The sequence below is a fragment of the Salarias fasciatus genome, chromosome 5, assembly GCF_902148845.1.
Source record: "Salarias fasciatus chromosome 5, fSalaFa1.1, whole genome shotgun sequence".
NCBI lineage: Eukaryota > Metazoa > Chordata > Actinopteri > Blenniiformes > Blenniidae > Salarias > Salarias fasciatus.
Window position 1 is genome coordinate 16,604,467 of NC_043749.1, and position 13,721 is coordinate 16,618,187.

Below are 13,721 nucleotides of genomic sequence, written 5' to 3' on the forward strand. Positions count from 1 at the left end.
TGACAAAATATGTACAATTTTATTACAAATATCCACAAACATGCAAAAGGTATATAAAAAAGTAAATACAAAAAGTTGCATGAGCACATTTTTCAAAACAGCAATTAGTATAAAAAGTGTGCAGATGTTGAGTGAAGGTACAATTTTTTTCTTTCTTTTTTTTTTTTTTTCCTTTTAAATGCTATACTATTTGGCCAAAAATATCAGGTAAAGGAACTAAGCAAGAGTAGGATGGCAGTTAGGGTGTCACATATACACATCTTTGGCGATAAGCACATGCACACACGCACACGCGCGCACACACACACACGCACGCACACGTATCATGACTTTGGCGCACAGTATGCACGAATGTTGCAAGCTTAGTCACACCTCACACACAACCGTCTTATCTCATCCCACCAAGGCTTTGTCGCTCTCCTCACAGTGTCTGGGTGCATCTGAAGCACTTTTCACGTTGACTACACTGCAGTCAGAAAGAGGAAGTTCATAACTGCCGTGTGTGTCCTGAGTCCAGGCCCTTCTCGTCACACCTCAACAGACGAGCGTGTGACACATTATCATTTGCGGGGGTGCGAAGACAGGCATTACGAGAAATAGTCGGTCTTTTTGAGCATTAAAATGAAATCAAGCATTTGTTACACAGACGCTGAGATGAGTGCAAACTGTATTTGCGTCCCTTGACGGTGGGGGGGGGGGGGGGCCTCGCCTCCCCTCCCCTCCCCTCCCCCGTCCGTAAGACTGACTTCATCTTTTTGCCCTTTTCAAACACGAAGAAATGACTCTCCTCCTTTTCGCAAGGCGTGCAATCAAAAAGGTGCAGTCCGCTGCTTTTTTTGACTGAAAAATAAATATTCACCTTCCAGTTCTCCCTCTGAGATTAAAAACACTGCTGAATAATTAAAGCACCACAGTTGACCTGAAGAGACGAGTTGGTTGTACCTTATAATTTCACAGCATAAAACGACAAAAGTCCTGCAATATGTTCTGCTGGCTTTGGGACAAAGAGACAGCTGCATGTGCATTTTTTAGCAAGAAAAGGTATTTCTGTTTAAAATAACACTCAAAGGTTTGAAATTGTTGGGGTTTTTTTGCATCTGTTCGGACGGATAAATATATTAATTAGGCATCAGGCGATTCGGTTGACTTGGCGGCATCTGTAGCCTTCAAGACGCTATACTTAAAGAACAGCTGATTTTCCACTGTACAGTCAATTTATACTGGGCTGGCCTTTTTAGACGCATTCGCTGGTGTGAACTGTCAAAATAGTACGTAAACAAAATTAGGAGCAATATCAAAATCCTGGACAAAAATAACTGTGTTTTTGTTGTGCAACAGGCAGTAGCAGCAAGCGAATAAAATAGACAGTTTCTAGAAAGTCACATAAGGATATTTGATAAGGCCGCAGATCAGGCAACACAGTTTTTTTTTTTTTTTTTGTCCTGGAACACATCAAACAAAAATAAAAATCACCGACAAAACGTGTTAAAATGCTGTAATTTGCATTGTCACATATATCTTGTTCGTATGGCTTCATTCACTATAAGGCTGTGACTCCTTTGGTATTCCTGTGCGTTTTTCAGGTTGTAAAATAGGGTAAAAAAAAAAAAAAAAAAAGCTGTTACATATGTGTGAAAACAATTTATCAAAAAGTTTTATTATTTACAAAATAGGCTTTTCTGTCTGATGGCTTGTGAAGGCCACCCTAAGTTTTTATTCTGGGTAGCTCTGTTGTATCCAAGTTGAGTTCACATTTATCCAAGTCTCCATTCTGCTGCACAGAGTCTTGCTTCCAGATGTGGCTCTCGGTAACGTCCATATGGTTTCCCACATCATAATTATTTCTCTCACTTTGCACTCCGTTCTCCCCTGTAGGTGATTCTTGGACCGGGATTCCTCCCAGCTCCTCTGCTGCCTCCACATGGCCTCCGATGGCTCTCGCCTCCTCTTCCTCCTCCTCCTCCTCTTCCTCCTCCTCCTCCTCCTCTTCCTCTTTGAGGGCATCCGGACCCCCGTCCAGGCTGGAATCACTCAGGAATAAGCGAGGAGTTTCAGTCTCGTCCAGAGACAGAGGGGTGTCCTCGGCGAGGCGCCCCATGAGGTTGTTGCCCAGCCCCGGGGTGAGCGGCATCTCCTCCTGGTCCTGGTCCTGGTCCGGGTCCTGGTCCTTGCTGCAGTAGGCGTAGCGGTGGTTCATGTGCTGCGAGTACGAGCCCGAGTGAGAGAAGCGTTTGCCGCACTTGTCACATTGGTAGGGTTTCTCTCCGGAGTGCAGCCGGCTGTGTTCGATCAGGTGGTGCTTGTGCTTGAAGGCCTTTTTGCAGATCTTGCACTCGTGGGGACGTTTGCCTGCAATCAATACAAATATGTAGAAGTGTCAGTGATGTTCGTGTCACGATAATAAGGGTTTTAACAGTTTCAGTCAGTGTGAGGCTGTGCTTTTGTGCTCGTTCTTGTAAACGTTAACGTTCACCAGGTTAAAGCCTGACATGTTTGGAGTCTTGTGCCCTCCTGGTTAAGCCTGCTTCGTCAGGCTCGCGTTCAAGTGCTGTCGTTTCTCGTGCCTTGCAGCTGCTTCTCATCCTATTGATGTTTGAAAGTTGACATCTGCGCCTCCCCACTCCCTCTGTGTCTCTGGAACATTATGTGATGCCTTATGTTTATCTTAAGGTGGCAATGGACTGTCCAGTTTCATTTAATCGGCTTCAATTATGTAATCTCATGCAAGAAAGTAAGATATTAAGTATTTTCTGGACTCCTGTTGCTCATGAATGCCATCGCCTCTGTTTCAGTGGCATCAAATTCACTGTTGTACCCACATTAGACTAAGTTTATCCAGCAGTCTTAATTCAGTCTGTTGCAGGAGCCCTATGATATCCACTGAGGGCAGTAACAGTATGCAAAATCGACACATTTTAAACAAGTATCTGTGTGGGTTTCAGACCTGTGTGCTCATATTTGTGTCGGAGGAGAGAGCTGCTCTTCTGGAAGGTTTTTTCACAAATGTCACAGGCGTAAAGGCCTTCGTCTGTCTTCTTCAGTCTCTTTCTGCCGGGCCCTCCTTCTCCATCGAGGCCTTCGTCAATCAGAGAAAGGTAGTCCAGAGCGCCGCGGTTTAACACTTCACCCTGATGGCAAAACATGATGCAGACAATTCTTTAGATTATTATTTTTTCTTCGGGGCAATCTACACCGTTCAAGTTAATTTAGGTCCATGTGTTGTACTCACCATCAGACCTTGTCTCTCCTGGTAGATCTTTTTCAGCGTCGCCTCTGCGTCTGCCTCCATCATGTACGCCATGGGCGACAGAAACCCCGGGCTGCCGGGCGACTGGCTGAAGGGAATCGGTGTGATGCCATCAGGGCCTGAAAGTCCCACACCAGGCTGGCCGAAGATGGGGAACCCATTATACAAGGAGCCCGGAAAAACTGGAGTTCCTGCTGCACCGAAAACTGGGTGCTGGTGCAGGGGGAGGTGTGAGGTGGGACTGGGTCTACCGGGCTGTGTGGTCCGGCGCTCTCTCCGCTCCCCTCTGGCTGAGAAGCCGTTGACGGCTTTGTTCCTCTCGCTGTGGTCTGACAGCTGCTTGGGCATGGAGAGGTCCAGAGGTTCGTTCTGCAGCGAGCTGAGTTCGGGAGGACCGCCGGTCAGGTCGAGACAGGCGGGGGAGCTGAAACCCGACGAGGGAACTCTTCTTCTACCGCGTGGAGACGTGAGCTCCGGCGACTGCTGCATCAGCTGACCCGGACTGCCCTTTTCCTGGCTCGGCCAGTACACCCGTGAAGACAGGGCATCGTGGCAGGACAGCGGTGGGGAGTGCATGGCGACCAGAAGCTGTTGTGGGACGGAGTGCCAGCTGGGTTTGTGCAGCGGGGACTTGTTTCCAGGGAGGCCGTTAGCTGCTTCGTTTGGTTTGTTAGTCTCTGGTTGGAGAGCGGGTCTGGGGAAGAACAGAGGTGGCGAGGAGTGGTCCTTCCTGTGAAACCCCTCAGGCACTTCTACGGCTTCTCTGTTGAGCTTGCAGAGGTAGCGCTCGTGCTGCAGGAGCACGGCCACGTTGGGGAAAACCTGCGAGCACCAGCGACACGTCGCACCCTGATCGCCTCTTTCGGCTTCGCCTGACCGCACCGACTCTCTCCTCCTGTCAGGCTTCTTCTCGGGTCCCTCCCCGTTGTGCAGCCGTTCCTCTAAATCCCCCACTTGTCTGTCCATCGCTTCCTCCGTCTTTACATCTCTGTGCAGCATCTCCTGCAGCATGTGCTCAAATTTGGTCCCAGAGTGGAGATAAGGCAGCAGAGAGGTTCCTTTCAGCATGCTGGTCCTCAGAGACAGCTCTGCCGTGGGATCCCACAGCCGGGCCAGGTCCGCCACGCTGGGGAAGCTCGGGGCGTTCTGACTGAGGTCCTGCAGTGAAAGCTGGTGAGGGTCCGCCGGCATTCGACCCAACGACCTGCTGCTCTCTTGATTCTGCAGAGCCAAAACGGAGCTCTTGCTATTCCCGGTTCTACCCCCGCCAGCAGAGGGAGATGTTGGAAACGAGTGGTGGTAGGAACCTTGACTGTGTCCATTAAATGCCCCGCCGGCCCCTCCGGTGTTTGCCCCTCCCTGCCCTCCACCGCTGAGGCACTTTTTGCTGCTCAGATGGGAGCTGTAGGAGCCGGAGTGAGAGAAACGCTTCTTACAGTTGGAGCACTCGTACGGTTTCTCACCTGAGGGATGAGACACAGACGGGGGGGAAGGGGGGGGGCATTAGTCAAAAATACCCTCCATGTGGGCGTGTCTTTCACACACGATCTTCCAGTCCAGTTCTGAACTAGTTTAACTTGTTTTCTGTCAACACATTGATTTGGGTGCAATTTCAAAGCGTGTAATTTGTGCAATAAGTAAAGGGTTAGTGATGCAGAGAAAACAATAGCAAATTGGTGGGTGAGTACGAGTGTTTTGGTGTTTGTTTGCTCTTTTGTCTCACCGCTGTGGATACGCAGATGCTCTTTGAGATGGTGTTTGTACTTGAACGCCTTCCCACACTGAAGACATTTGAACTTCCTGGTCTCCGAGCCTTGGTCCAGAGTCATGGCACTCTGGGAAGACAGGACACTGTTATCAGTTTTCTATCAGATTAGTTTCATGGTCTGAAAAGACATTAGAGTCGAGTACATTTAAACAATGCTGGAATTAAGCAATTAAAAAAAACAAAAAAAAAAACACGCAAAATATCTCACATTTCGGAAGTGTTCCTTTTGTCTCACCTTCTCCTGTGCTTGATTGTGAAGTGCAAGGTGCCGCTCCATATGCGACCTAAGGGTGGCAGTGTATCCACAGAGCGGACAGATCATGTGGCCCCCCTCCCTGTCCTGACAGTATTTGACGTGGTCCCTCAGTGCAGCTCCGCGCTGATACAGCCTGTGGCAAAACGGACACGCCTGCTGGGTCCGGCCCGCATCTGGAATCCAGACAGAGGTGACCTTTAAACAGCCATTTAAAGTTTTACATATTCATTAAAACGTATCATCCCATCCATAACAAAGTGTTTACGGCTGCAGCAGTGGAAAAGTGATGTGCAAATACTTTCAGAGAAGTTTATAAATTTGTACATTTGTCACATAAATATCTTTACTTTTAGGCTTTTTTTTTTTTTTTGCATTCTCAAAACAAGCAGAGTTTGAATTTTGATTCAATTTAGTGCAATTGCAGCCAAAATGTATCTGATAATAACTCCTATAAAAGATTTTTGTGTCAACCAGTGTATTACATCCACACCAGATGGAAAACAGCAACGAACAAAATCAAAGACATAACTAGCAAAAGCAGGCAAAGGAGAAATGGGAGAGCGAGTAGTAACACGGCTGAACATGACCAGGTAATACTGACAATAAAGCATATTCCCATCCATAAGCTCAACAGAAATGATAAGCAGTTCTTGTCAAGGCAATTTCTTTTGCATTTATGCACAATAAAACAATAGTAGAAAGTTGAATCAGAAGTATTTAAGCACAGAGAAGAGAGCTGTATATTACTGAGCCGCCAGCTGACAAAGTAAAGGTAAAATATCTGTTTATACTGACAAATGATGGCATTTCACATTTTATATATACTTTATAAATGGAATAATAAAAATTGACAAAGAACTAAAAAGCCCAATAATCAGAAACTACGCATCAAGTTGGGAGATTAAGTAAGATGAGACAGAATTAACTTGTTTGATCCCGCTTCAGGGGAATTTAAAGGCTATAGCAGCACTATTATAGACGATATAGTGAGGATAAGAAAAACAAGAAAAAAGTCCACAAAATCACACACACTTAAGTCACGGGCAATTTTAGAGACGGTAAACTGAAAAAGCAAGTTTTGGGGGGAAGACCAGAAGAAAACCCATGTGGGGACAGACTTTACAGAGAAAGAGGATATTCTCAGTGTGAGACGAGTGTGAGCCATGACTGTACCACCTGCCCTACACACAGTTCATTAGCATAACCAACCTGATACACAAGAATGTCTTCTCCTGTGTGTGTGTTTTTTACCATCCTGCGGCTGACTTCATAAAAATTAACACCCAGCTGTGTTAATTTCCCAGGCTTCACTGCAGCTTGAAAACACATGGACGTACCTGCTCCCTCAGGTGAGCAGTGCTGCGCGCCGGGCGACCAGATGGCCGGCGGCAGCTCCTCCTGCCGACTGTCCGGGGGAAACACGGCCGAAGAGCCATTGTGGTTCAGGTGGTCCAGGAGGTCCACTGAGGTCGAGGCTTTCCTCAGCTGGGCCAGGAACTCATACTGGGCAAGGTCCTCAAAGGCATTCTGGGAGTCTGAGTTCTTACCTGGAGGACGGGCAAACAAATACAAATGAGAATTTACAGCCGTCTCGAACTGTAGTAAAGGGGTCAAAAGTTACATTTTCATACAAATGTTATCAGTATGAGCGTGGAGTCATGAGTCTGGAAGGAAACTTCAGAATTTTTCCAAACCGGGGTTGATGCTTGAGTGTGAAGATGGCGTCAGTGGATTGAAAGTAATGGAGCGGTAGCTTTGCCTTGAGGACGCTTCGGGCTATAATCGACCAGACTCTTGCTTTGATCACTTCATTGATAGAGTTCTGGTGACTGCAGAGACATTACTTCTGACACACCTCTTTTCTTCTTGTTTTTATCTGCTGCTCAGGAATCAAAGCAACACTTTTTTATATATGCACTGAAACCCTTTGTTGTTTGTTTGTAAGCTGTATTAAAATGGATGTGTGGCGAAGGAAGAGGCTTTCACTTTCTGATCCAAAGCTTTGTCACTTTAGCTACTTCAGTGTTATGTATTGGTTGTGTGCGCTTGTGTGTGTGTGCGTGTGCGTGCGCGCAGTGTGGTTAGAAACTGTAAGGTGACACTGTGCAACTAAATCTAATGGGACTAAATTGTTTACATAAAGACTGACAGATTAAAAAAAACCCCAGTGAATTCAGAGGATTAGTGGGGCCGATACCAGACCGGATTGAGGAATTCGTGCTCGTTTGTGTCCTTCGGCCGCAGTGACAGGCAGACGGCGAGGCAAAGCCACAAATGCACATGAAGAGGAGCGGGCGCCTCCTATCACGACTCGAGCCAATCAGGGTTGCTTACAGCGACTTTGAGGAAGATTTTTCAAATGTTTGCAGATGTTGGCATATTTTGAGCCGTTTCTTTATGTGGTGGAGGGACGAGCCTGTGCGGTTGAATGTTGTAAAAACTCAGCTTCGCCTTCATCAGGCACGGCCAAATCACACGAGGCGAGGGAGCTAAGTGATTGTTAGTAGGCAAGCCGCGTGAGCCTTTGATCTCCCCTAAATAAAAGGGAAAGCCTCACGTCGCGCAACGCTGATTTCAGTACCGTAACGTCACCTCTTTGATGCATGGAAATATTGTGACATTGTGTGGGATGAGTTCTTTTGTCATGCTTTCAGAAGGCACCCTTTTCAAAGAGAAGAGCGAAAAAAGGGAACAGCTTGTAGGGAAGGCACGGTTTCACAAGGAGCCGATATGAAGGTGTATCTAGAGGGCTCGGGGAGGCGTCGCCGGTCTGGCTTTGTCTTGCGTCAGAAAAAAAAAAAAAAAAAAAAAAAAAAAAAAACACTACAAACTTGTTTACACACACAGAAGTGTCACACACAGATGCCCAAAATAAACATATTTCATTTTATATACACATTGCTTTTTCTATTGTCTCAGCCAAGCCTTTGTTCTCTGGAGTAATTCAGAAAATGACTCACAGTACATCCTCGCCGGCTCCTGCTCGGCCTTGCTGTCGGTGGACACGTAGGTGGCGTCTCCCTCGGCCTTGGCCCCGGACTCCACCTGGCCCCAGCAGCTCCTGCCGCCGGGGCTGAGGCCCAGCGGCCGCGGGGCCTGAGCGGGGCTGCCAGGCTCGTCCGTGCCCTCGCTGAGCGTCAGGCTCGTCTTGTCCAGGCTCTCCTGGCAGTCCTGGGGCTCCAGGCTCCACAAGCCCACCTCATCCTCCCCTTCGGAGCCCAGGGAGTTCACTTGCTCAGCATCCACTGCGAGACAAAGACCAAAAGACAGAAGTTGAGGCCAGACAATAGACTGAGGCCAGCAGTGAAAGGCATCAAGCACATAAAACTCCCATTATTGATGTGTGACTTTTGAAATGCTCTGTTTTATTTTCAGCTGAATGCCAAATATTACCAACGTCTGTCTTTAATCTTTAAAATGTCTTCAAAATTATACATTTCTTATTTTTTGGGTGTCAAAATCAATGAATGCATTTTGAACCAGCACTCAGAGTCGCACTGACATGTGTTTCCTATCATTTCCGATGGCGTTCACTGAGGTGAGCGAAAGACGTGAACCAAACAAGCAACAATGCAACGCAATTAAAAAAAGAATACACAGGGAACTGAAACCAAACGGCGGAAAACACAGTCAGATTTTTTTTTTTGAATGGAAACTTCTAAACCATTTGAAGCACATTTATTAATTCAGTTCAGTCAATGTTAATTTGTCACTGATGGGGTTTTTTGCATAACCTTCAGTTTTTATGCGTCGTCATTAAAAACAGCCACCAGTCAATCTAATTAAATCATTAAAGTTAAAATGCTAAGATGTTAAAAATGATTAAGAAAAACAAGCTTCTTATTTTCACACAACCTGTCCAGAGCACGGAAAGTTGAAAAACAGACAAGAAATAAAGACTTCATGAAGCAATAAACTGCCAACAATGATGATAAGAAGAAAAACACTTCTGTCTTTTCAAATAAAATCATTAAAAACGTGTTTTGTCTGTGTTTAGCAGGCGGGATGAAATACTTGGGAGTCACAATTTGTTCTCGTCAGGGTCACAAGCCGCCGCATTAGCTGTGTTACTCTGGCTGTGTGACATGCAGTGTTTCTGTGTTGCCGCTCCGTAAGTGAGAGGAATTATATTGTCTTCCAGTGAAGCCGTACAATGTGTTTCTTATCAGGAGATATTTCCAAAGGCTTTGTGGGGTTTGATGTGCGGATTATAATCAATACAAGCAAACGTAATTTCTGATCAATGTCCAAAAAGAATAGTTTAACGCTGACTTTGACTAAATCTGGCTGTTTTAAAAGTAGTTTTACAAAATTAAAAAGCAAAAGATGGAATTTTTCTTACATTAGATACACCAGCTGATTTAAATCTTTGAACATGTGCATTTATCACAATAACAAAAAATATTGTGCTCATGTTTTCTAAAAGAAATAATTGCAAATGTGTGTTAAACTAACTTTTTGTAGCTGCTGGATGACATTTTCAGCAGCAGAGTTTCTGTGCGGCGTATCGTTTGTGCAGATGCATGATGACAAAGAGGCAGGAATGTGGTGCAGCAGTAAAAAAGAAAAATACATAACATATTGTAATTTTAAGATGTTTTCCCGTGTGCCCAGGCCGAAGCTGCACTGCGAGGGTGGTGAGTTTTTCCCATGGCAAACACAATAAATGACAATCACAAACATATGCTTAGGATTTCGGGCTGCAGGCTCTTTTTTTCCTAGAATTATTTTTGAGGATGCCATGTTTTCCCTTTACTGATTAGCAACATCTAATCACAAACCAATTAAGCAATGCCCAGGCAGGCTCTCTGAAACAGAGACAGTCACCGGAGGAAGTGAGACTGTGCCAACATGCACGATGGGTGCAGTATCCACATGAGATCACAGTTACATGTTCGGTATGAGCCATCACGTTACTCAGTTCTGTCGCTCGCATTCTTCCCTTCAGTTCTCAGAAAGTGCTTCATTTGATTTTCATCAGATCAGAGAGGGAAAAAAAAATTAGCAGCTCATTAAATCTGACAAAATAAACATAATATGGAATCATTAAAACGTCAAAACGACACACAGCCGCTCTCATTTCTGTCTGAGTCGTTCCAGCTACACTGGCTGGTTCGTTTCATAAATAATCAGTTATTGAAAAGCCGTTAAAAAAAAATAAAAATATACAATTCACACACACACATATACATACTCAGTCACTCATGTTCAACAGCCCAGTGGTAAAGAGGGGGCAGCCCACAGCTGCACACATCTAAGATACCAGCGAGTCAGTGGGCGTCATTCCTCTGATGAGTGTGTGAGCTAATTTCAAAATGTAACACCTACACAGGTATCTGTTTGTGTCAGCAGGTGGTGAATCCTGCCCCGGTTTCGTTACCCCCAGGTATGAAGTGCACTTGTGTGAAAATTGTGATTCACCCTGCGGCCGGCCACCCAGCGCACGCTTCACACTGAGCTGCTCCGCTGACTCGGGGCAGGAATGACTTGCTCTTATTGGGGGTGAAATTGGTCATCAAACGTGCTTTACGGCAGCAGGCAGCTCAGAAAGTTATGGGATGTAGTTGAGGTCGACCTAGCAGCCCTGCAGGAGATTCCTGGGATGATAGGACAGGAATAAAAAAAAAAAGAAGAAGAAGAAGGAAAAAAAAAGAAAATCTGGTCTGGATTAGCATAAAATTGGCTCTAATTTTCTCTCCCGTGACAGTGAGTGACACTGAGTTTGCATGTGCTGCCATTAAAGCACACTGAGCTAGAATGGCTTTCATTATCTAGCCTGCTGATTTATTTATTTGGAAAGCAATTGCATCCTTTAAATCGTTCTTTTTTTCTGCTGTGGCTCAGTCTTTAAACCACACTAGATTTTTTTAAAATTGCCTGCAGGCATCGTAAAGGTACAGGGGGGGGGGCCTCTAAAAGGGACAAAATTCAGAATTTTAGGAAAGAAAGTGTCGGTATTTTGGAGTCCATATAACATGAGACAATACAGAGAAAAGCTTTGCTGAAGACCGTACACGGCCGGAGTGCATGCACCAGAGTGTTTGTGGGAAGAATGTGACTCATATCCAGAGAGGACGGAGCTCTGCTGCATCATACTTTATGATGTCGATCACTCATTCTTCTGGAGGCTGTTTGAGATCGTTTGACAACAACAGTGAGCGCAGATCAAACACTGCACTTCAATTTTAATCTGTCTGCCACTTTCCCGGCCTGACAGTGGCTGAATATCTGAAAGATTGACGGTTCACTTACCAGAAACAAATCTACTCTCTCTCTCTCTCTCGGGACACCAGGAATGCTGAATTTCACTTTTAGAACACAAATTTACTTTCTTCCACTGTGGTCTGTGTCGAATGACTCTTGATTCTCATCAAAAAATGCAGAAACTGATAGTAGTTATTCTGTTATTTCCACAGTTGAGTCAGTTTCCCAAATATGGGAAACCAACAGTTTACACAATCATATTGACAAACACACACAAACAAGGCAAAAAAAAAAAAAAGAACACACACACTCCAACATTTCTGGTGCTCCAGCTCACAGCGGGGCAGACGCTGCTCGTCTAAGCCGGCTCTGTTTATAAACCCGAGGGCTTCTACTTACTGTACAGCAACACGCTAAACTGCAGTTTATTTTATGATGCACACATGTGATCTGGTATTGGCTCAGTAATTATGTGGCTAAATGGTAAGCATGCAATAACTACCTAGAAATTACCTTGTTTGTTTCTTTTGGTTTTAAAAGGCAGCAAACAAGGCCAGGCCCAATTTACCACGCTGCGAAACAGTTCCCGTCCTGTTGATTTTTACAATTGAGGGTCGTTACAACAAAGGCGGGATAATGATATCGTACTGTTAGTGATATTTTACAGGCTGGTCTTCCTCGCTTTCAGGCAGCACACATCAAGCAATAATAATTGAAGATAGTTGATATCTATTGTTTACTTTGTTAACACTATCAAAACTTCATGGAGGCCTATATGAATTCATTTCGGACATGGGTGTTATCATCGATGGGCAACTTTGATCATGATGACAGCCACAAAACTATCAGATTATCTACCAACGTGCCAAATTGTAACAAAACAATAACTATTTAAGAGAATTGGAGAAACAAATTTAACATAAAAAGCTAAGTGATCGGCCATGAATTAAGTTTTAAAACGCATGCTTCTGATAGTGTCAATTCCTTTTTACAATATTTAAGAAATTGTACTTGATTAAAGGTGGTTCAAACAGGGTGAATCTGCCTTCTTTATATTGCTTTTATTGAAATATCTCCTTGAAAAAAAAAAAAAATACAAAAGTTCCCTGTGTATGGTCAAGATCAGAGGTGCCAAACAAGTGGCCTGCGGGCCAAAAGCAGCCCGCAAGAAGGTCAAAGCCAGGCTGCAGGATAAAGTCTTGAGCAAAAAATGATAAAGAGAAGCAAACCTTCAATCTCTAAAAACAAAGAAAGCCATTTGTTGCATTTTAGTTGCAATTTAAAAAAACACACGACAGTTTGTAAATTCACTGAATTTCTCATCAGGAGGTGTTGGTAGAAATGTCATAATGTTACATTTTTTACCTCTTTTTCCTTGTAAAATTCAACTTGCTCATATTTTGTATAAACCAATCTTGAAATATTCACAAATCTTCACATTGAAACAAAGAGGAAGAGACTCCAAATTGTTATTTGTAAAGCATTTATACATTACGATACTGTTATTTACCAGTTTTTTTCCACTACGGATCAAACTGGGCTTCATGAGTCCTGCATGAAGCGAGTTTGGACACTCAGGAGTTCGACTTACGGTTTTTATATAACAATACAACGTGCATGTGATTAAAATCAGTTTAAAAATGTTTTAAGCATCTTAAACTGTAGCTTTTGACTTGAATCAATCTGAATACAATCCTATTTGACATGCAGATAGTTTTTCCCATCACACCTTTAAAGATGTATGTCTAAACTTCATACCGAAAAAAATATATTTCCCAGCCAACAAAACGTTACTAAAGGAAAGATTCACATTGCACTTAATGGTAAACCATGTTTTCAACAGTTACATGAAAATGGGAGGTGATAAAAGAATGAGGAGCACCTGTACAACATGTAGGTAAGAAAACTGCCAGAAACAAGACAACGTTTGGCCAACAGAAGACACAGACTCACACTCTTAAACATGTAAATCTGATTTTTAAAGACAATCATAGTCATATTTTTTTGATGTATCAAAAACCTTCCGTGCAGTTAAAACTGAGTTGGTTTCGCAGGCATTCGAAGACACTCACCACTCGCTGGTTTTAACTCAATAAATTACCACAGCAGGGTTATGGACGCCCACATGCTAAAGTAAACACTAGTGCAGGAAGATGTGTGTCGCTGTTTTTTTTTTTTTTACAGTACCTACGAGAGCAGCTCAGAGACGAGGGAGATCCACGGCCATCAGTTACGACTTGTGTCGA

General features: G+C 44.2%; 1 protein-coding gene across 1 annotated transcript in view; it reads right to left on the reverse strand.

The window, feature by feature from the left end:
- The window catches only part of LOC115388699 (zinc finger E-box-binding homeobox 2), a 29,471-nt gene continuing 15,750 nt past the window's right edge, over positions 1-13,721 (reverse strand). The window contains exons 2-8 of the mRNA XM_030091946.1: positions 8,232-8,516; positions 6,609-6,818; positions 5,251-5,444; positions 4,971-5,082; positions 3,230-4,710; positions 2,945-3,128; positions 1-2,349 (exon numbers count right to left, since the gene is read on the reverse strand). Of these exons, the coding sequence (XP_029947806.1) occupies positions 1,706-2,349; positions 2,945-3,128; positions 3,230-4,710; positions 4,971-5,082; positions 5,251-5,444; positions 6,609-6,818; positions 8,232-8,516 (3,110 nt within the window). The 3' untranslated portion in view covers positions 1-1,705. The remainder of the gene's footprint in view (positions 2,350-2,944; positions 3,129-3,229; positions 4,711-4,970; positions 5,083-5,250; positions 5,445-6,608; positions 6,819-8,231; positions 8,517-13,721) is intronic.